Below are 21,302 nucleotides of genomic sequence, written 5' to 3'. Positions count from 1 at the left end.
GTGTATGATGCACGCTCCTAATTAACTATAAACTGTGAGTTCACAACACGTGGCTACTTAGTTAAGCATAATTTAATTATTATTTTAATTAATGATTTGAACTAACAATCAAAAATAAGAAATGGGTAAAAGCCTTTGTTATTCCATCTCCACCAACAACGGTTACCCCTTCTATCAATCTGGATTTTCACCATTAAACGTCAATTCAACCTTCTTTTTCACACTAACCTTCGATTTCACTGTAATTTTTAGTTTAGTCAGAGATTTGGGATTTTAAAAAACTAGGGTTTGACAAGAGAGAGAAGTTATAGAAAAATAAATAAAGAAAAAATGAAGAAGGTAATTTCAGAAGAAATAAGAGAAGAGAAAAGTTTCAAATGGAGCCCATAAGGAAAAAGGAAGAAGAAAGGGGGGGAAAAAGTGAAAAATAAAGAAAAAAATCTGGAATAAAAAAAAATAGAAAGGAAAAAGAAATCGAATATCTTCACACTAATTAGCCGTTAGAAGTATGCCAGGTGAGGCCATTTTATGGATAATTTCATCTTCCACGCGCCTTTAGACGGGTTATTTCACACATTTTGCCAAAAAAATAACGAGGGGGCTTTCAATAACTAAAGAGATACTGTTCAGGGGAATTTTGGGGACACCGAATAGATTAAGTAGTAAACTAACAAAAACATAATAGTTTAGGGAGATTTTAGGGTATTAACTCTAAACTTAAATATCTATATTGAAACAGGTTATCTGAGCCATGAAATGCCAAAGCTTGTATTTGAATTTTGGAAACATCCATGATCCCCCTAACCCAAATAAATAGGTAAAACAATAAGAAAGGGAGAAAAAACTCCAAATTACTTCAGTGAGGTTTATCATGCCCAAATTTATTTTAGAGGGGGTTGTACGAAATATGTCTAACACAGAATAACAGAACAAAGCCATGCTCCTTTGCTTCTCAGTAACATTCTGATAAAGTTAAGTCTCAGCCCTGGTTTTATGACAAAGTTTCCCATATATTTTCTGCTAATAATACTAGAATCCTACTGCCTATGGAACAAAGGAGCAGCCCGGTGCACTAAGCTCCCCCTATGCGCGGGGTCCGGGGAAGGACCGGACCACAAGGGTCTATTGTACGCAGCTTTACCTTGCATTTGTGCAAGAGGCTGTTTCCACGGCTCGAACCCGTGACCTCCTGGTCACATGGCAACAACTTTACCAGCTACTGCCTATGGAACATGCTAAACAAAATCGACTAGCTTGATAGACAACTCTGTGTTAAACTAAAATCATGGAGTTATTCTTATTTCTCAGTTACAGATACATCACCAAAGGAACATCATTTTGATTCTAAACACTAAATTATCACATTGTTTCGTAATATCGTCCAACAGCTCAAAAAACATACTCATTGACGTGACTTTCGTCAACTATATCTACTAATTGAAAGGACTTTCACAAGCTCATATCTCCTGAACTCGGTAGACATCACCTAGTTTAAAAATTCTTCATGCACATGGAATAAGATAGAAAGCTCCATAAAACTAAAACAAATGTGAAAATAAAAGCACACTGACAGGGCAAGATTACTAACCTGGGCTTTAAGGTAGTGTGAGCTGCAATGTCTCTGGAAGAGTACTTTTGAGATGGACCAAAAATACGAGTTCCACCTTGTTCATTGCCACCTTTAGCAGGTGCCCAAGTAGGTCTAGCTGCAGTCGTCATACCTTCTAGATCTCCTAGACAAAATCTATCCAAAAAAAAAAGATATAACCATTTACTCCAAAATCGAATTGAAATAAAACAGGGCAAAGATAGTGTCTAATGGATAGAGATGATTCATAGTACTAACCCAGCTAGTTTGGGATTAAGCAATTGGTGGTGGTAATAATAATAATAATAAGAATATAACAACAACAACAACATACCCAATATTATCCCGCACCGCGGGGTCTGGGGAATATAACAACAACAACAATAATTGTAATAATTGTTATTATTATTTTCTACAAAGATTAACAATAATAATAAACTTATCAACTGAAATTGGACTGAAATGGGGTCGAACAGCCCGGAATTTGTTGCAGAGTATTCATATAGTAGATCCTAGCTAGTTTGGGATTGTGGTGGAGTTGATGATGATCATCACCACAACAATAGTAACAACAACAACAATAATACTAATAAATATTATAAACTAAGGAACCTGAATTGGAATCTTCTTGCTTGAGTGCAGGCAGCTCAAATATTGGTGGTAAAAATGAAAATAAACGTAAATTGAACGAATCAACCATAGGAATCTATGACATGAGCTAGGGTGAAGGAATTTTTCAGAAAAAATACATAAAATACATAGAAACACACAAAAACATGTATTGAAACCCTAGAAAAAACAACATCGTTGCAGCAACTTAAACACTGATTGATGAAACCCTATGATAGTTCAAAGGAGAAATTGAAGTAAAAATACACAAAATTTTCCATTACCTAACGTCCGACGAGAAGTGATCGTAGAATCAGAGGGAGTCGGAGCTTCGACCCGAAATTGAGAGAGAAGAAACTATGGATTCCGCTTTCAACGGATTAAAGCATTTATCAATCCCTAATATTACATATTTGCCATCGTCTTCTTTGACTGGGTCCTGTGGATAAAGGCTTGGGCCGCTTGCAAATCTAGCAGGATCTTTACACAAATAGCCATTATTTACCTTTCTCGTTCAATATATATATATATATATATATATATTCACCATTTATTTTTAGTTTAAGAAAATAGGTGGACGATTATCTAAGTTAATTTTTCAATTTAAAACCATCATCCAATATTTAGATATTGGGCTTTCTTGGACTAAATAGCAGTCTCTAGTCTCTCCTTTAACGACACCCGGTAAGTTGCTAGAAAAAAAAATATTTACACAAATAGCCGATCATATTCACTATTTAATTTTTTGGTCATATATATAGACTATACATTAATTATACACGATTATACACATATAATATATGAATTATGCATATATTATATATTCACCGGCTATTTTTAATTTAAACGATTGGGTGAACGGCTATTTGAGTTAATATTTCTTAGAAAATTATCACTATCTTAACTCTTTTAAAATTTACAAGTGAAATTCCATGCTATTGACATGCATTTTTTGTTATCGTTCATATTAGTGATCAATATAATAATCGTTTCTATCAAATAAGAAGTTTAATGAGCATAACATGAATATAAACACATACTTCATCATGTTTTAAGAACATGAGGTGAAATTGCTTAAATTATTAAGAAGAATTAACCTAATAGCCGTTTACCCAACCACTTAAACTAAAAATAGACGACGAATATACACTCTATATATAATATATGTACAACCAGAAACGAACCCAGGATTTGAAGGTTCGGGTGCACTTTGTGTTCAACCAAATTTTAGTCGGTCGGGGGAAGCGGTAGCTTCGTGCTCCGCTTCTCTCGCGCTTGCTTGCGTGAAGGCTTAGAGCCCTTTTCGCTAGGTCCAAAAGCTTCCCAAAAGATATGATATATTAATATTTTCTAAAAACATAAATATGTATTCATGAAAATTTTACCGAACTTTCTGGGTGCCGGTGACCCCTCACTTGATAACATAGGTCCACCTCCGTGTACAACCGTGTATACAACAATAATAACAACCCAGTAAAATCCTATATGTGGGGTCTAGGGAGGATAGTGTGTGTGTGCAGACCTTACCCTACCCTGGGAAGGTAGAGGCTGTTTCCGATAGTCCTTCAGTTCGATAATGTATAATTGTATATAGTCAATGTATAATCTATAATCTATGTAATATATATAGGTTAGAAAAAGTAGACATTGAATCTGACCGGCTATTTGTATAAGGATTCCAAAAATTAATATATGAAGTATGGAAGTGATACATAATTGACTGATAAATTGAATTGATTTTGATATCAACAATAATGTATTTGGTACTTGCAACAAAAAGGGGGAGGCTGCTGTTAACTGCTCTTTCCAACTTTTCCACAAAATACAGCGCTGGTTTTTGTATATATAAAAACATTCCATTTCAAGAACCAAACGAATACAACAATTCTCCTACTCTGAAAGTAACGAACATTCATTCCAACAATATGAGTGATCTAAAATCCAAGTTTTTGGAGGTTTACTCAGTATTAAAATCTGAGCTTCTTAATGATCCTGATTTCGAGTTTACTGATGAGGCTCGTCAATGGGTCGAACGGGTAATTTTTTGTTTTTTTAATAATTTTTTTGATTTCCCATTTTTGATATTTTGTTTTTAAAATGACCCGAATAGAGAAAATGGACATAAAAATTCATATAGTGGATTAGGAATTGATATTAGAGATTCATATAGTCGATCTGAATTAGTTTGGGATTTGTAGTTGGTAGATTGAATTTAGCTAGTATATGTGATGATGGGATGATGGGAGGTAGTAGGTACCTGAGGTGGGCAGAAGCTGGCCTAGACACCACCATTATATTTTTTCTTATAACGGTGTTGTATAGGCCAGCTTGCACGCACCTCGGCTCGGGTTACCTGCCAAGGGCAGTAACTTTTGTGTAGACCTTGTATTTATACTAAAAAATTCATTAAAAGTATAAGAATATTTACCTTGGAACCCACTTCGTTGATACAATTATTATGTATATTAACTTGAGATCGTTGTAGGAATCCATAAGCTTAAAATTCTGAATCCACCTCTGTTACCTTCTACCTCCCACTAGCACAGTTAACGAGTAACTATGCCCATCAAGGCTTGGACGGATGGGAAGAAATCACTTAATGTTTTTGCTTCGGTTGGGATTCAAAGACACCAGCATTATAATTATAAAAATAAAAATAAAAAAAACTATATTTGCTTCTTGAAGCGTCTTGATGTGTTCCTTTCCCTTCTTATTTTATGGAGTTTCTTTTTGTGGTAGAACCTTCTTATTTTGTGTGAATTGTGTAGAATTTATTATTTGGCTGCATTTTGATGTGGTTCGTTTCTACTGGTGTATCATGTTTTAATTTGGTGATCCTCTGTTCTTTCATCTAAAAGATTTTTGATGTATGTTGAATCCATATTATAAAGGACGATCAGCTAGTTATACTTGACATGTTATCATACCATGAGTGATCTGCTAGTCTCATAAGCGAGAAAGGAATACTTTGTTTGTGATTGAGCTGATTAACATGAGGTAAAATAAAGGCTTCATCTTTTGTTTCTAATATGGAGTAAATTAGATGATTGGACCTTTCATCGGAAGGGGATCCAGGATTTGAACTTTATGGGTTCGAGTTCAAGATTCTACCACAATTAATTATTTGTACTTATTTCGTGAATTCTTTTAACACATATCTGGGTTCAGAAGAACTGCCTTTCATTATTTGGTAGTGCTTGAACTAAGTCATTTGTAAACCTCATTTTTTATCAACTGGACAAAGATATGAGCACATAAGAATGTGTCCGCAGCATCAGAAGGAAACTATTCTCAACTATCATAATGAAACGAAGATGACACTGGATTGATAATGGAATGCAGACTGCAAAAGAATTAGTTTTACACCCTTTTACCATATGCTCCAAACATCCAGTGAAGAAGATGCGTGTTAAGTAGAAATTTTGATGTTATAAAAGGATGTCTAACCAGAGGCGGAGCCAAGATTTGAAGTTTATGGGTTCTGAACTTGCCATAGAACCCATAACTCATTTTCGTTACTGGGTTCGCAATTGAATATTTATACATATTTTATGAATTTCCTTATGCAAATATAGGGTCTAAGCAAAGGTTATTGTGTTCATTCGAACGCGTAACTAAAGTGGTAGCTCCGCCCTTGCGTCTAACTTATTCCAAATACACTAAGTGGAATCCAGCATCTCATTAATTGAGAGTATATGCAGTTTTGCTGGGTGTTATGCTTTTTGGAGAGAGGAAGTGGAGAATGCTTGCGGATCTGTTCTTTGTTTTTACTGAGAGATAAATAGAAAGCGGATCTAAGTTTTGATTTTAGAGTAGGTGGAATCGAAGTGGGTGTGATGGTGATTGCGCCCGTTTCTAACATTCTGTTTCCGCCCATGCTTTGTGATTGCTTTATGAAGAATGGGGAAACTGTATCCACTTTACTAAAAAATAGAGTTCAAAATGGTCTGTTTGGGTTATCTCCTGATGCTTAATGCGATAAATTAACTATTCTCTTAAAGCAGTTCGTTACTTTTGATATAACAAAATTTCTAACTTCATTACAGCTAGAGGAAATTTGTTATGACAAGTTTTGAACTTCGTTATGGCCGGGTGTCTCTGGTTCTATTCATTTTTAATTGTTCCCCTGAGTTATTGAATCTTTTGGACAGCCAGTGTATAACTTTGTCTTTTTTTTATGCTTCTAATTTATAGTTTTTCATGATTGTTTCAGATGTTGGACTACAATGTACCTGGAGGTGAGAACGAAGTTCTATTTCTAGCTATTTTAAATTTTCTACTAATTCCATAATATTTAATAGCTAGAGGTTTTTATTCTAAGCAGGGGCGTATCTATGGTTTAGGGCATGGATTCACGTGAACCCATGCTTCTCTCCCTAGATTATGTATAATAATGTTGTATCTCTTCAAAATTACTTAAATATATATGTGTGCGCCCAAGCTCAAAGAATTCTATGGTGCAATGATTATTGGGTGCACCTTTACAAGTGAAGTAGGGGTTTCAAATCCCACGTCTATCTTGTTGTTTTTAATGATAAGGACCTAAAGGCTGAACCCGTCAAATGTAAATCATGGATCCACCTCTAATTAAGGGCACCCATCTTCTTAAAATCCTTGATCGCCTTTGATTTTAGTACTTCATACTACAGGAAAGCTGAATCGGGGGATCTCTGTTATTGATAGCTACAGTTTGTTGAAAGAGGGGAAAGAACTAACCAGCGAGGAAATCTTTCAAACATCTTCCCTTGGCTGGTGCATTGAATGGGTATGCAACATTAGCATTCTTCAAGCTACACCTATCCTGGTTTCTAACCCCGAATAAACCTATTTTTTTCTTTTAAATTCTTCTGAGTGTATGGTGTGATTGTGTGCTGCAGCTTCAAGCATATTTCCTTGTTCTTGATGATATAATGGATGGCTCTCACACACGCCGAGGTCAACCGTGTTGGTTCAGATTACCGAAGGTGTGTGTATGCGAAGAGACTACTGTTTTGCTCTTTGAATGGATCGGCAATTACATCTACTCAGTCATTTTTTTAATTCTTGTAGGTTGGCATGATTGCTGCTAATGATGGCATACTTCTTCGTAATCACATCCCAAGGATACTGAAGAACCACTTTAGAGGAAAGCCTTATTATGTCGATCTTCTTGAGTTGTTTAATGAGGTGAGAATTTTTAAGCGCAAAGGAGGCCTCTGATTTAAACTTCTTATAATGCTGAACATTTTTCCTTTTTTTCCTCTTTGGCATTGCCGACATGTTTTTACAGGTGGAATTCCAGACTGCCTCTGGACAAATGATAGATTTGATTACTACACTTGTTGGAGAGAAAGATTTATCAAAATACTCATTGCCTATGTAAGGAGACTTCGTTGAGAGTACTGCGCAATTTTTGCTGCTTTCAGTATTACTTGCATTATTTAGCTCATTGTGTTGTGATTTTTCATGCAGTCATCGGCGGATTGTCCAGTATAAAACTGCTTATTACTCATTTTATCTCCCAGTGAGTATGAATTGACTTAATAGCTTGTTAATTGCTATTCTATTATGAGAATGTCTTAATATCTATTTTTTTCTGAATATTTAATTTGTATGGAAGACATGTCGTTTTTCTAACTTGAGTATAGATGTTTTAAAACAATCTCAAAGTCTAAACATCTTGAAGTCAATTAGCCATTTGCAAAAATATGCCCAAGCTTCTTATGTAGATTTCCATCTGAGCTAAACCTTGCACTTTCCCCTTCAATCTATTTTTAATGTTTTTATTTTTTTATTTCTCTAGATTCTAGATTGTAAACATGACTTTTAAAACTTCTGTGCATGCTCGGTTTGTGGTTAAACTTCCTGTTCCTATTAATGAATTCACTATCCAGATTAATAAGAATTACCTCGAGATTAATGTGCATTTTATATAAAGTACAGCCGAATACTTACTATCAATATTTTCAGGTGGCATGTGCACTTCTTATGGCAGGAGAGAGTCTTGACAATCATGTTAATGTCAAGAACATACTTATCGAAATGGGAATCTATTTCCAAGTTCAGGTGAGAATTACGATTAACCGCGCCATTAGTTCATATTCTATCTTCTAATAGATACCATGAGTTCTATGTAAGTAACACAAAAACTTTTAAGAGGGGGCTTGGTTTTGGTTTTAATTTAGTTATTGGAACAATTAGCTTATAAATATGTAGGAAAATATGTGTGTGTATGAAATAGTGTTGGATGTATTTGGATTATAGATTACAACAACAACAACAACGACCCAGTAAAATCCCACTAGTGGGGATTTGGATTATAGATTATTTTCCAAAAAGAAATGGTTAGTAGATCAGAGCTGAGGCAGAGAGTACGCATAACGGGTGTTTGGAATTCATGCTTTTGAAGATAGGATTCAGAGGTTACCTGTCGTGTCGCCATACTCCACTTCAGAATGTTGCTTGAAAGGGAATACCGGCTTATAGTAATAGTTTCATACATTGAAGCATTCAGTTTGGTAAACCAAATTAACTTGGTTTTGAAAAACAGAGTTTGAGTTTTCTTCTGTCTTTGAAATCTAATAGGATTTGGTTTTGAGAAAACCTGGTTTTAGTTTTCTGAAAGAAAATAAAGAAGAGTTGGTTTCCCTTTTGGACATACAAAACAATTGTAACCGAACTGCTCGTACGTGATGTGTACACACAAACAATTATTAAAAAAAGAAATAAAATAGACCAAATCATTCTTATAGTTAGCATTTGTTTTTTAGACTTGAATGTTGCGGTTTTTAAAATGTTGCACATTACATCCCTGTACTTATTGAATACGCTAAGAATCTTCCTGTACTTATAAAAAGAAAATGCATATTAATACCCCGGAGATTTGAAATTCGCTCTCTTTCAATGTAAGTGCGTATGTTTTGAGATACCTTATTGACATGTGAAAGATACGCGTATCGTGTGGTCAAGCAATGAACTTTTTTGATGGATTACGTGATAATCTATTTGAGTTGTCCATCTAATTTGGTTTGTTTGCCAAATTACCCAAGTATAATATCCCATTTACAAATTCTCACTGAAAGTTTTTGGTACTTTGTAGGATGATTACTTGGACTGCTTTGCTGACCCTGAGGTGCTGGGTAAGGTAGGTTTACAAGAAAGCTAACACTACAAAATCCTGAAGATTAATCGCTGTTCTCTTTTAACTTTGAAAAAAAGTATAAAACTTACGAGGATTTGTCTTGCTATCAGATTGGCACGGATATTCAAGATTTCAAGTGCTCTTGGTTGGTAGTAAAAGCCCTCGAACACTGCAATGAGGAGCAAAAGAAGTTATTATATGTGAGCCTAAAAAACTTGTCATCTCTTATTTACATTCTCCTCAGCAACTAGCTAGTATGAGGAAACGCTAAACCATTGAACTTTGTTTGCAGGAAAACTATGGAAAAGACGATCCTGCTTGTGTTGCTAAAGTTAAAGCCCTTTACAATGATCTCAAACTTGAGGTATTCTTTCTTACTTACTTTACTGTTGCTGCTTTCTTTGATAAGTAGTCATGAAGTTGTATTCTTTTTCTTAGTAAACAGTCATCTCAAATATGGTACTTTCGCCGAGGCTGACCCAGGATTTAAACTTGATTAGTCAACCTTGAAAGTAGTCATGACGTTGTATTAAAAAATAATTGCTCGGAGTCTTCAAAAGTTCCACCCGGATGCATGTCGATCCTCCAAAGAATGCACTTTTGGAAGATCCGACACGGGTGCGGCGAAGAGTTCGAGCAACATAGCTTTGGCCAGAGGCAACAGATCCAGGATTTAAACTTGATGGGTTAGCCTTTAAAGTTCTTAGCACTAAACTTATTGTACTTTTGAAATGATGGGTCCAGAATATAATATTTGTTGATATTTAGTGGTTTTTGACATATATATCCACGCTCGAGTAAAAAATAATGGGTCCGGTTGAACCCCTAGCTAATAAGCTACATCCGCCACTGACTTTGGCCTATTCTTTTTGGGAAATTTCGTAGGATGTGTACCTGGAATATGAGAAGACGACATATGAAAAGCTGATAAACTCTATTGAATCTCAGCCAAGCAAAGCAGTGCAAGCAGTTCTGAAGTCATTTTTGGCAAAGATATATAAGAGGCAAAAGTAGGAATTCAATGAATTAGTCAATTTTAATGTTTAATAATGTTTAGTGTTATTTGTGTTTCTCCCAATGGAGAAGATATGTCTGTATTTCAAGGGCAGAGCTAGAGTATTCCATACGGATCCGGTGGCAAGTTAAGAATTCATAAACTTCAAATTCGGGCTCCGCCTTTGTGTATTTCATGGATTGTTCTACTTTCTTGTATGGCTTCCACGGTCTTCTATTTCGTTATTTTAACATGCTGATGATGATGAATTGTTATTTTCCAGACCTAGAAGCTATTGTCTCTTGTTATTTATTCACTGTTAAATAAACGGAAAAGGCCGAAATATACCGTTGTACTATGGGAAAAGGTTTAAATATACCCCTCGTAAGACTTTGGGTTCAAATATACCCCTGTCATTATACTATTGGTTCAAATATACCCTTCTTTCGTTAAATTTGTCCAAGGTAGACTTCAAATCTTATGTGGCACTGACATTTGATGTGGTAGATGCCACCTCAGCACTCCTAACCCATTTTACCCCTCCCCTCTATTTATTTTTCCACCACTAAAATTTTCTTCCCGCCACCATAACCCAACCATGAACAATATTGTATTTCAAACAGTTGTCTTGGCAAAATGATTAGTCTTACTTTTTAAACCAATAATGCACCAAAAACATGAAATAATACATATATATATTCCTATAATACTATCTCCGGTCCATTTTAAATGTTGTTTAAGGTTTTAGCACATTAATTAAGAAAATCATTTAATTGTATTAGTCATACAGGTTATTTAACTAAATTACGCGCATATACAGTATTTCCAACATGTATGATTAGCAAACGGTTAAGTATGATTATTTTGTTGAGATGTGTACGATATAGGTTTACTACCTGTTTCATTGTTTGCTTTAGTACCTATTTTACTGTTTGCACAATAAAGCTTTAAATTTTCTGACCAATTTAATTCCTCTAGTTGAAGGTTACCCCTCTTAAGTCAGAAACTTAAATCTAAAAGCCAGTAAATCCTCAGCTTTAAGCATTTACACGAAAGGGTTTAGTGCTCTGCGCATCTATTATTGTTGTGCATTTTTTCAAGGGAGAGACTCAAATTTATCCACGTACTAATTGAAATTGGGCAACCTGAAACTCCCCGCCCAAAAACAAAGTTATAAAACAATCTCATTTTTGCCTTTGAACACCTAATAAAACTCCGACCTAGGAATAATTTTAAACCAGTCAGCGCTTAGATGAGGACATTTTCCTCCAAGAATTTGAGACTCGTGAAATCCAACTACTTCAATAATGGCGAAGGCAAATAGATTTGCTAGCAGCAAGGAGATGAATAGACCAGAAACGACTTTCCCCTTTTATGAATTGGACAATGCCAGTTCCAATATATATATATATATATGCAAATTAATACATCAAGCAAATGACCCAAGCTTGAACTTTTTCCTTTTCATTTTTTAGTGCTATGAAGCTCAGCTTAACAAGGAATTTGGTTAACTCAACAAACAGTAACTCGAGCTTGACTTGTGGATCAGCCGGACTAAAGTCACTTGAGCTGGAACAAAATTTTAGAACTCATTAAGATACCAAATCAAGCTTGAGCAAGCTGCCACTTGATCACGTCACTACACCCCCCTACATATATACAACGCAGTAACTGACATGTTCGAGCCAAATTTTTTATAGAAAGTAAAAGTTACAATGAATATATCAATTAGGTAGGAATTCTCCGTATCAATATTCAGTTAGTCGGTCTATTCCAGGCCGTCTCTGATGTCACAGCATTTCCATAGTAGACCTGCTTTGTGGAGTCATCCCAATAAGCCTGGAGAAGAGAGCACCATTTAATAAGACAGAAATGGCAGAAAAAGTGCAAAGTCACATGAGATGCAGCGCCATCCACAATTTTTTTTTATTTTTTGTAGGGGGGGGTTGGAACAGTCAAGGATTTCACCATCCACAAAATTATAGAAACTTATGGTCCCCTTCAACTGATTTCACTAGGCTAGTAAGCAAGTAGGATTTGAAACCAGTTAACCCCTAATTGGCTTGAATTTCAAGAGGCATAACTAAGATAATAAATTGAGCTACTCTATGATAATGTTTTTGATCTAATAGATACGGAAATGAATATCAACCCTTTACCACCCTCTCTGGCTATATTCATTTTACCACCCTAATGGCTTTTGTAACCTTTTGAATGACCTTCACATGTTTTTAACACTAGTAGCTATTAGTCCTTGTCTCCTTGATGATTGGAATATATAACTGTCTTCTGCTAGATTACCAGTTTTTTCAACATGGCCGCCACGGGGCTATAATACTAGTGTTGACCTTGCTCAATATCTCTGTATCTTTCCAACTTTTATTGGATGTCCCCCAAGGGACTTGACCTTGCTCAATAAAAATGATGATTGATTCTCCTAAGAACAAGCAAAATCAAAATGATAACTCCAATTTTTTTGATTGTTACTGATAGCTCCAATCTGTGTCAAGGAATATAGTTAAAGGTATTCAATGCCAACATTTGAAGTGATTTAATTAGTATGCTCCACCAAACTGTGGCATGTACAGAGTTTGGAGTATAGTTGAATTCTATCAGCAATCTACCCTGATTTCTGCCCTTGCCAAGCTAATGACTAATTGGACATTAGGGAAAAACAGAGAAACAAGGAGAGTTGATCGACAGACAAGCAAACAAGTGAAAGCTGCAAACACATGTTAAATTTTCTATTACTTGAATTTCCAACTTAAAAGGTTGTTTTTGGTATACCACTAAAAGGTTGGTTTTGAATTTTGATACCATAAGGAGGTGAGAATCATGAATTAGAGACCTCAACAAAGACAACATCAGTTTTCTTTTATGATTAGATACACAATGCTTCCATACATACAAATAGAAATTAAGATGATATTCATTTTCTTAGCTCAAAATTAGTCTCAACTTCTTAGAGAAGGAAGAGAATGAAGGCACTTGGATTGTGTATTATAACCACCAAAAAAACCAGTGTAATCCCACAAGTGGGGTGTGGGGAGGGTAATATGTACACGGACCTAATCCCTACCTTGTGAAGGTAGAGAGGCTGTTCCGATAGACCCTCGGCTCAAGGTTCGTGTATCATACACACACTAAAATAAAATTTCATCTTCCATGCAAGGGTAGAAAACACCTGAGCCGAGAAGTATACCTGCCATCCAGATGGAAGACCTCTAGAAAGAACATCCAGATCAGGCTGCTCATTTTCTTCAGATGGTTGCTTTTCAGCCTCCCTCATCTTTTCAGCTCTTTTTCGTTTCACACGCTCTCGCCTGCAACATCAATATAGTCAAGACAAAATGTAGAAAAACTATAATTTACTACGTTTATTGACTATGACACTGCATGCACAACTGTATGAGTTAGCGTCACTTACTTAAGAGTGCATCCATATGATTCAAGCAATACATACTTGCTGAAATAGTGCACATATCAAGCGAAAGAGTAAAAACAAAGAACACCTAACTCCCCTAAGATCGGTAAGGGCTGGGAGAGGAGGGAGGATCTCAAGACAAGTCCACTATTCCAACAAAGTATAACACATAATCAGATATAACATACAGATATAGTGCAGTGAAAAGTAAATGATCAGAAGTGCTACCAATCACCGCCAAGTGGTTGAAAATTAGCATTTTCTTTGGCCTCCCCACTTGCAATCTGCTTAGCACGCCATTCCTACAATCAAAATAAAGTTAGATATACTAGATGCTATGCCTATCAACATCAAACTGCACATAGCATCATCAGACCTCTATTTCTCGTTGTCGTTTCTTCTCCAGCTTCTCCAGAACACTTTTGGGTTCTTCCTCCTCCTCTGCATGCAGCTCCTCTTTGGCAGCTTTCCACTAATGAAAATTATGAAATGAGTAAGCATTAGGAAATCATTGAGGAACTACATTGCCAAACAATCTTCAAAGACTGATGGGGAGCACCAAAGAGAAGGCAGTTACCTTGTCAACCAAGCTCGAGACTTTCTTATTAGACCTTAATGTGGAAACCACACCAGTAGTGCGCTTTTTATTACGCGAAACTGAGGAGAAAAGAAAGCAAAATAAGAATGTTCAGCTTCATATACTTTGAAAAAGGTCCACGAGGTAGAGTTTCACATGTTACTGCAGCAGAAAATGCCTCCGGATACTAATGACATACTAAAAATGCAAGAACTGCAACTTTCAAGCAAGCAAAGAAAGTTTAGATTGCCCAACTTACCTTTCGATTGAACCTTTGAGGGGGCAGTTGAAGCAGTAGCAACAGAGCCAGTGACCATAGATGTTGAAGACACAGCACCACCATCCATCGCTGATACACTTCTTGTAGTTTGCAAAGAGGATTGTGCAGCAGGAACATCAAAAGATGTCTCTTCAGACTCCAAATTAACGGGTACATCGGCCTCAGTTTTTGCTAACAAATCAGATCGTGACCCCCCCTGGACATCTAAGGATGGAACTGCATCAGGTGCAACATTTTCATGAACTGGTATAGCTGGAAGACCAGAAGACTCTGTACCACTGACTACGGAAACAGGCTGCAGTGCTCCATCCTGATAGCCATAGTATGCACTGGGGTCAACATGGTTGATTGCCACAGGAGCAGCACTATACGTATCTGGGATTTGATAATATAATGGTTGATGACTAACAGCTATCTGACCGTCCGAAGTTGCATATAAATTACTGGCAACTTCAGAATTAGTTTGCCCATAGTATTCAAATGTCGAACCTGGATAAGCTAAGTTATAAGAAAAAGGTTGAACCGATTCCATATCTGAAGGAAGAGCATGTGTGTGATCTAAAGGTTCATCGGGTGGTGGTGGTGGAAAAGGTTCATTATCAGGAGGTGGTGGAGGAATCCAGTCTTCATCAGGTGGAGGTGGAACATTAGGTGTTTGTTCCGGAACGGAGGACTCCAATTTTGTCTGTAGCGCAGAACGACTTGGTACGTCCAGTGGGGCATGATTTGGGGCATGCAGTGCATCCCCCACAGTTAAGCTGCTTGAAGGTTCAGTGTCTTCAACTTCCATATCCACATCCATGTCTACTTCTTCAGCCGGATGAAGCACTGTTTGAGGAGTTAACTCTTCATGTACAGTGACTCCAGTGGCTCCAGATTTCTCACTTGCATCACTGAAAGAAGATGTGTAAGGCAAGTTAGATGAAAAGTAGCACCACTATACAGCAACAAACCCAGAAGTAGCACCACTATAGAAACAGAAAATTTATCATGTTCTTTTTATTCAAAATAATCAAGGTAAATCCAGCACACCCAGTGGTAGGATGACTTGGCCTCTCTCCAGTTGCATTGTGTACATGATCACTGTCTCTGTGAGATTCATGACCAGCCTCAACATCACTGTGTTGTCCGGACAGGAATTGCCCACGAATGTGATTTATTTCTGAATCTAGCAGTTTTATCTTCCTCTCAGAGTGCACCCAGAAGGGAAGCAATGACAGCCCATTACAGGCTAAGGACCTAATATCAGCAAGCCTAATCTCAAGTTCCAATGCATATTTTGAAATTTGATCGTCCAGTTGCACGTAATAATTGGAGCTGTTGAACAAGAAATAATCAGTAAAAACAAACAGGGGAAGGAAAAGAAGAAAGTGAGAGGAGGAAAGATCCTTGTAAAAACTTTTCAGACATACAAGAAGAAAAACTGAAGAGATGTTGGAATAAAGCTCCGAGGAGAAGCACATAGGAATCTCAATGGCATACCCTTTCATGGTCTTCAATTGCTCTAGCAAGCGTTCACAATGTTTTACCAGGTCAGAGGAAAAGTCTGCCTCAGTTTCATCTTCTGGAACATAATCTGCATCCCTATGCATTGTAGAATCTTCACCTGAGGCATTCAAATGAACTGCAAGAGTTTGATCTGATTGCCCTGAAGAAAGAGATCCACCAGGAGATGATGGTTCATTATGTTGTGAATCGATTTGTTCAGAGTCCTTTATTGTGCCATTTTGGTCCTCACCATTGTCTACTTTCTTATCATGTAAGGTATCATCTATTGGCTGCCTGTATTCATTGATGTTGCTATAGCTGACGCCAGTCTGTCTAATGTCTAATGCAGAGGATTCTAAGTTCCCTGAGGTGGCACTGCCCGTGCATTCAGTATCAGCAGTAATTTTCTCTTCGAACCTCGGTTCAGCTGCATGGTCCAATATCTTGGGCACTTCCCATGAAGTCTCTCCTGTTACTATGTTCCAATAATAATACTGATTACTCTCTTCGTGCAACACCATCTTCCACCCTGAACTTGCATCCCCAAGAACTTGTGCATCCAAAGTTGCAGGAGCAGTAATTTGCTCCGTCGCACTCAATTGAGTGTGCAAATCAACTGAATCAGAAGCATTATTTTCCGTAGTACTATCTTCTGCAGGTCTATCTGAAGGACTCGGTACATCAGAGCCATTGTCAATAGCTTGCTCTTCAACTTCCATAACTGTAGAACCAATTTCCCCATTAACATTATTTTCCTCTCCGCCAGCTTGTTTTTCCTGAGCAGAATGGCCACAAAAACAGAGTTATTAGATCAACTCCATGAAAGTAACTCCATTCATCTAGGAAAGAAAAGCTGAATAGAGATCGGAATGCATTGTAGAGGCAATGTTAGGCTAACAGAGTAGAAATCTCATATAATAATCTAAAAGAACAAAATCATTAAAATAACAAAAACAAAAACTCAGAGAAAACATCTCAAAGAAGCAGCAGAATTTACGTCTCAATAGAGTGATAGTAATTGGAAGGGAAGGTAATCACTAATGTATTTTTTTTTTGATTTGCACCGGGTGTCGGAGTTTCTAAGAGCCCCGACTAATCCCGGGGGTGCACAGGCCCTCGGCAAGGAGTTTCCCGCAAGTGCACCACGGTTAATTCAGGTTTTACCCAGTCCGATGGCCCTCAGAAATTGTTTGCACCCAGTGGGTTTCGAACTTGAGACCTTGAAAGGGAGCAAACCCCAAGGCTCAAGTCTATTGCCACCAGGCCAACCCCGAGGGTTAGGTAATCACTAATGTATTGGAAATGATATTTGCAGAGTAGTAAGAGGAGCTGAGATCTAATAGGAGAATAACTACTTGAAGCACAGCCTAAATAAGTGGGAGTCAAAATAGGAAGTTCGTAAAGAGTACAACTACTACTACTACACTGTGGTCTCAAAAAAGTTGTGTTCGGCTATATGAATCCTCACTTACCATGTTCCTCCATTTACATTCATCCTAGGCCAGTATTATCTAAAATAAAATAAAAATAAAAGGTATTAGAAGTTCTTTACATTTTCTACTGATGTATAAATCTTTGAAAGGCTAAGAAGCTCCTAGAAAAGCATAGGACGTAAAGCAAAAATGATAACATGCAAATACATATTCTCAGCTAATAGGTACTCCTGTACAGATCATTTCTTCCAATGTGCCATATCTTTTGTTAAGTCTGTATGGATCCCAAGAAACTGTAATATGTAGGTCCTTCGAGACAACTTACTTCCAACTTCCAAGAGATTTTAGACCTACCTTGTCCCCTTTTTAACACCTTCACACACCATGATTTCACATCTACAAACGGGTGCATCTGGTAGTCGTTGTAGGTTGATGACCTTCAAAGTTTGTAAACAATACACAAGCAGAATTTTATTTTTTAAATTTTAAGGTTAAGGTTACAATTCACCTTCACAGCACTGTCAAATCAGAATGCAAGCAAAAGAATCCTCTTTGCCAAAATGATTGGCTCATTGACCTACAAAATGTGTGGCCAACAGCAAGTGAATACATTACCTACTTCTTACCTGGTCTTCGTGATCAAGAGAAGAATCTTCTGAAGCAGCACGTTCAAGTCCTTCACTAGATTCCTCATCCACCTCATCATCACTATATTGCCCAAGCAGCATAAGTGGATTCTCCGGTTGTTTACCTGATGGCCAAAGAGTATATGTAAGAGAAGTTCAAGCAAAGTGATTCGAACACCTAATATATATTATAATACTGCCAGGATAAAATTTAGGAAACAAATATAACAATATTAGAAGAAGAGGACTGGTGAATTTAAGATATTTGCAGTTCACCACCACCTGTAGCACATCACCAACTGTCAGAAAGCCTTAAAACAAATAAAGACAGAAACATACGAACCGAGGAGAGGAAAATACTCTTCTTGTAATTGGAACGCCTTTGATGCCGCCAAAAAGGGCATGATAGGTAAGACGTAATTCAATAATTGACTGTGGCAGGGGCTGACAGTAACTGATGACCAATTGAAAGTTCCCAATACCACAGCAGGCTACAATTCTGAAAACATAATCTTATGTGGTACAAACAAGATGTCTTGTACAAAGTAAATCAATAATTTCCACCAACATTATCGGTCACATCATGCCTTCTCTACAAAGATGAGTCCTTTTTGAAGAAAACTGACGGAACCCACCTGAAGACGATGGTGAATTAGGTAGCTCAGCATGAATCTTGGATTCTTCTTCCCCTCCAACTCCATCTTGGATAGAGGAGCCACCCAAATCTCCTAAATATTATATCAAATTGCTCAAATATCAACATCCATGTTACGAAAAGTTTTAATTAAAAAAAGGAAGCACAAAGTGATCATAAGGTAGTAACTCAAGCGGATGCAGGTACCCAACAGTTGGACAGGATATGCGATTGTTTTTTTATAAAGAGAACATATATGTGTTTTGCCTTACAAATTTATGATTCTAGTTGATTCAACACTTCCAAATTTGTTCCACCAATATATCCGGAAAGGTCAAAGGATGGAAAAAAGTTTTACCAGATCCGTAAAAACAAATCATGCAGCATAAATTGAAAAGGCTCAAAACTTTAAGTTCATGTTCTTAACATTATTCTCTTTACTAGACAAAATAAAATCAATCAACCAATCAACTATGCATCAATCTAAATGGCTAAGCCACTGTATTAATTACGTACACAAAAACCTCTTTAACCTTTAAGCATTCATCAAAATTTCTCTATTTTTCACTGGCTCTCAACTTATGCAACTGTTCTTAATTTGGATTTAGAACCGACTATGCTTCCTATAGCTCACCAAGTTTATAATCCAAAATAAAATCAATCAATCAGCAAAGGGCTGAGCTACCGTAAACTATACAGTGCATATATAGGTGGAACCAATATTTGAAGCTTATGGATGCGGGATTCTAGTCCTTGGCTTCTAAATTAATAATTAATACATATTCAATGGAATTATTTAAGACAAATATATAATTTGGACCAAAGCTACTGGGTTAGGCCGAACCAGCAACAAAAGCTCTAGCTCCGCCGCTATATATAGGTCCAATATTATTTTTTTATACATATATATTAAATCTCGAACACAAGTAGTGAAATTTATGGCTATTAAACAGAAAATATATTGACCTTGAAAACCTAGCAATGCATAAATTCAGAAATTGAAATTACCAGAGGGTTCCGCGAAAAGATCGAGCTTAACTCGACGACCGGCGGCACTCTTAGCTGCAAGCTTACGCTCTTTTCTCCTCCCCATTGATTTGATATGATATTCAAACAGATTCAGAATTTGAAATTGACGGATTTGAAGATGAAATTTGATATGTAATTTTCACTAAAGTAAAACCCTATGGCGCTCAATATATTCAGCTGAAGAATAGATTGTAAATTGGGTATTTCAATAATCAATAACTGGATTTGAATAAGGATAGGAGAGTAAAAGAGAGTTTGTGGTTATGGGCCAAAAGCCCAATCCTTCCTCGTGGTTGGATTGTGGGCCTTATGGAATTGGGCCTGAATTATTCGTGCTACATTTAAGCCCATAAACCTTTGGGGGGAATAACACAAATATGATACATCTGTCCCACTATTGATTTTTCGGCCCCGGTAACATAAGTTTTGAGGGGGGAAATCGCGCCAGAATTTTAAAGCAAGCTCTTGGCGGTCGCCATAATTTAATATTCATTGTGGGTAGGATTTTTCTTTAATATCAAGTTATGATGATCGCCACGATTTTGGCACAAATCCTGGCAAATCGTCAGGAATTTTCAGCATTATGGCTGAAAAATCAGGTGATCGTTAGAACTCCTGATGCTTCAAATTCTGACTATCATCAGGAGCGTACTTTAAAATTCTGGCACGATGTTATTTCCCCAAAATATATTTTAAAGGGGTCAAAATATAAGTGTAGTTTAAAATGGTTCATCCAGTGTAACTTAATCAAACTTTTTCTCCCCGAGTTAGCCCAGTTACCAATTGCAGTTTTTAGTGCTAGAAAGTATCTCCTACATGTCCCTAGCTTGTCAAAAACCATAAAGGGATGTAATGGATAGGTGAGAACTCACCCCTCTTAATCAGGAAATACATGTTCAAACCCTAACAAAAGAAAAAACCTAGTAGGGTGGAGTACTTCCGATTTAATAGGTTCTACATGACACGGATCCTATTGAAGGCTTATGAATTTTTTCCCCAAAAGATCGCACTTACTTCATCTCACTTTAATCTTCTCATGAACCAGAATCGCTTTCAAGACTATACTTGCTTCCTTCCTCCAATAGCTAATAAGGTATTCTATTATTCTAAACTGATTTTATTATTTTATACACTCATGATCTGGCTGTATAGGATAAAATATGTTCATATTAAGCGACACGTGGAGCCGAAGACAGAAGACAATCAGGTCCGGGGGCAACGATCTAGTTGGTTCCCGAAAGGAATTGTATTCATGAAGGCGGAACAAATGCCTGCCACCCGGTAGCATTTAATGGAGAATATTCTATAGCATTAAATACATAGTCCGTTACAGAGAATATGACATTCACTGCCTACCGTCATATTCTTCAATGGCCCTCGTAATTGTCATTTAAGAGGGCTTGATCCAAGGACCTTGTTCCCCAGGTGCAATTATAAATAGAGACTCAACAACCATTGTAGAGGACACGAATTTTCTGACAAACTTATGGAATACACTGT

General features: G+C 36.9%; 3 protein-coding genes across 5 annotated transcripts in view; 1 reads left to right on the top strand and 2 right to left on the bottom strand.

Annotated features, from left to right (window-relative positions):
• LOC109230833 (protein CWC15 homolog) overlaps positions 1-2,589 on the bottom strand; it is a 6,311-nt gene extending 3,722 nt beyond the window's left edge. The window contains exons 1-2 of the mRNA XM_019396283.1: positions 2,482-2,589; positions 1,589-1,744 (exon numbers count right to left, since the gene is read on the bottom strand). Of these exons, the coding sequence (XP_019251828.1) occupies positions 1,589-1,719 (131 nt within the window). The 5' untranslated portion in view covers positions 1,720-1,744; positions 2,482-2,589. The remainder of the gene's footprint in view (positions 1-1,588; positions 1,745-2,481) is intronic.
• Positions 3,941-10,595, top strand: LOC109230832 (farnesyl pyrophosphate synthase 1-like). The gene is made up of 12 exons (XM_019396282.1): positions 3,941-4,233; positions 6,411-6,435; positions 6,847-6,962; positions 7,075-7,161; positions 7,247-7,363; positions 7,467-7,555; positions 7,649-7,700; positions 8,147-8,242; positions 9,276-9,320; positions 9,428-9,517; positions 9,610-9,681; positions 10,203-10,595. The coding sequence occupies exons 1-12, from the start codon at positions 3,952-3,954 to the stop codon at positions 10,329-10,331; spliced, it is 1,200 nt and encodes a 399-aa protein (XP_019251827.1). The 5' UTR covers positions 3,941-3,951; the 3' UTR covers positions 10,332-10,595.
• On the bottom strand, positions 11,882-20,003 carry LOC109230831 (formin-binding protein 4). Of its 3 annotated transcripts, XM_019396279.1 has the most exons (11): positions 19,782-20,003; positions 18,775-18,867; positions 18,140-18,264; positions 16,075-16,856; positions 15,625-15,909; positions 14,572-15,485; positions 14,313-14,392; positions 14,112-14,207; positions 13,964-14,037; positions 13,514-13,634; positions 11,882-12,150 (listed from the first exon to the last, which is right to left on the bottom strand). In XM_019396279.1, exons 1-11 carry the CDS (start codon positions 19,864-19,866, stop codon positions 12,067-12,069), a joined length of 2,739 nt encoding a protein of 912 aa, XP_019251824.1. In that variant the 5' UTR covers positions 19,867-20,003; the 3' UTR covers positions 11,882-12,066. The 3 variants fall into 3 exon arrangements, with proteins under 3 accessions (XP_019251824.1, XP_019251825.1, XP_019251826.1); XM_019396280.1 differs by lacking the exon at positions 19,782-20,003 and having other exon boundaries at positions 18,483-18,861; XM_019396281.1 differs by lacking the exon at positions 19,782-20,003 and having other exon boundaries at positions 18,500-18,861.

The sequence above is a fragment of the Nicotiana attenuata genome, chromosome 8, assembly GCF_001879085.1.
Source record: "Nicotiana attenuata strain UT chromosome 8, NIATTr2, whole genome shotgun sequence".
In the NCBI taxonomy this organism is placed as follows: Eukaryota; Viridiplantae; Streptophyta; class Magnoliopsida; order Solanales; family Solanaceae; genus Nicotiana; species Nicotiana attenuata.
The sequence above is the reverse complement of the archived record's forward strand: the minus strand, read 5'-3'. Positions and strand labels throughout refer to the sequence as shown.

Coding starts and splice junctions, on each gene's coding strand:
- LOC109230831 (XM_019396279.1), bottom strand. CDS start 19,866: ATGGGGAGGAGAAAAGAGCGTAAGCTTGCAGCTAAGAGTGCCGCCGGT. Junction 18,265..18,774: donor TAATTCACCATCGTCTTCAG/GTGGGTTCCGTC, acceptor TTTGGCCATCAG/GTAAACAACCGGAGAATCCA. Junction 15,910..16,074: donor CAATTGAAGACCATGAAAGG/GTATGCCATTGA, acceptor CTTGTTCAACAG/CTCCAATTATTACGTGCAAC.
- LOC109230832 (XM_019396282.1), top strand. CDS start 3,952: ATGTATTTGGTACTTGCAACAAAAAGGGGGAGGCTGCTGTTAACTGCT. Junction 4,234..6,410: donor CTCGTCAATGGGTCGAACGG/GTAATTTTTTGT, acceptor TGATTGTTTCAG/ATGTTGGACTACAATGTACC. Junction 6,436..6,846: donor GGACTACAATGTACCTGGAG/GTGAGAACGAAG, acceptor TTCATACTACAG/GAAAGCTGAATCGGGGGATC.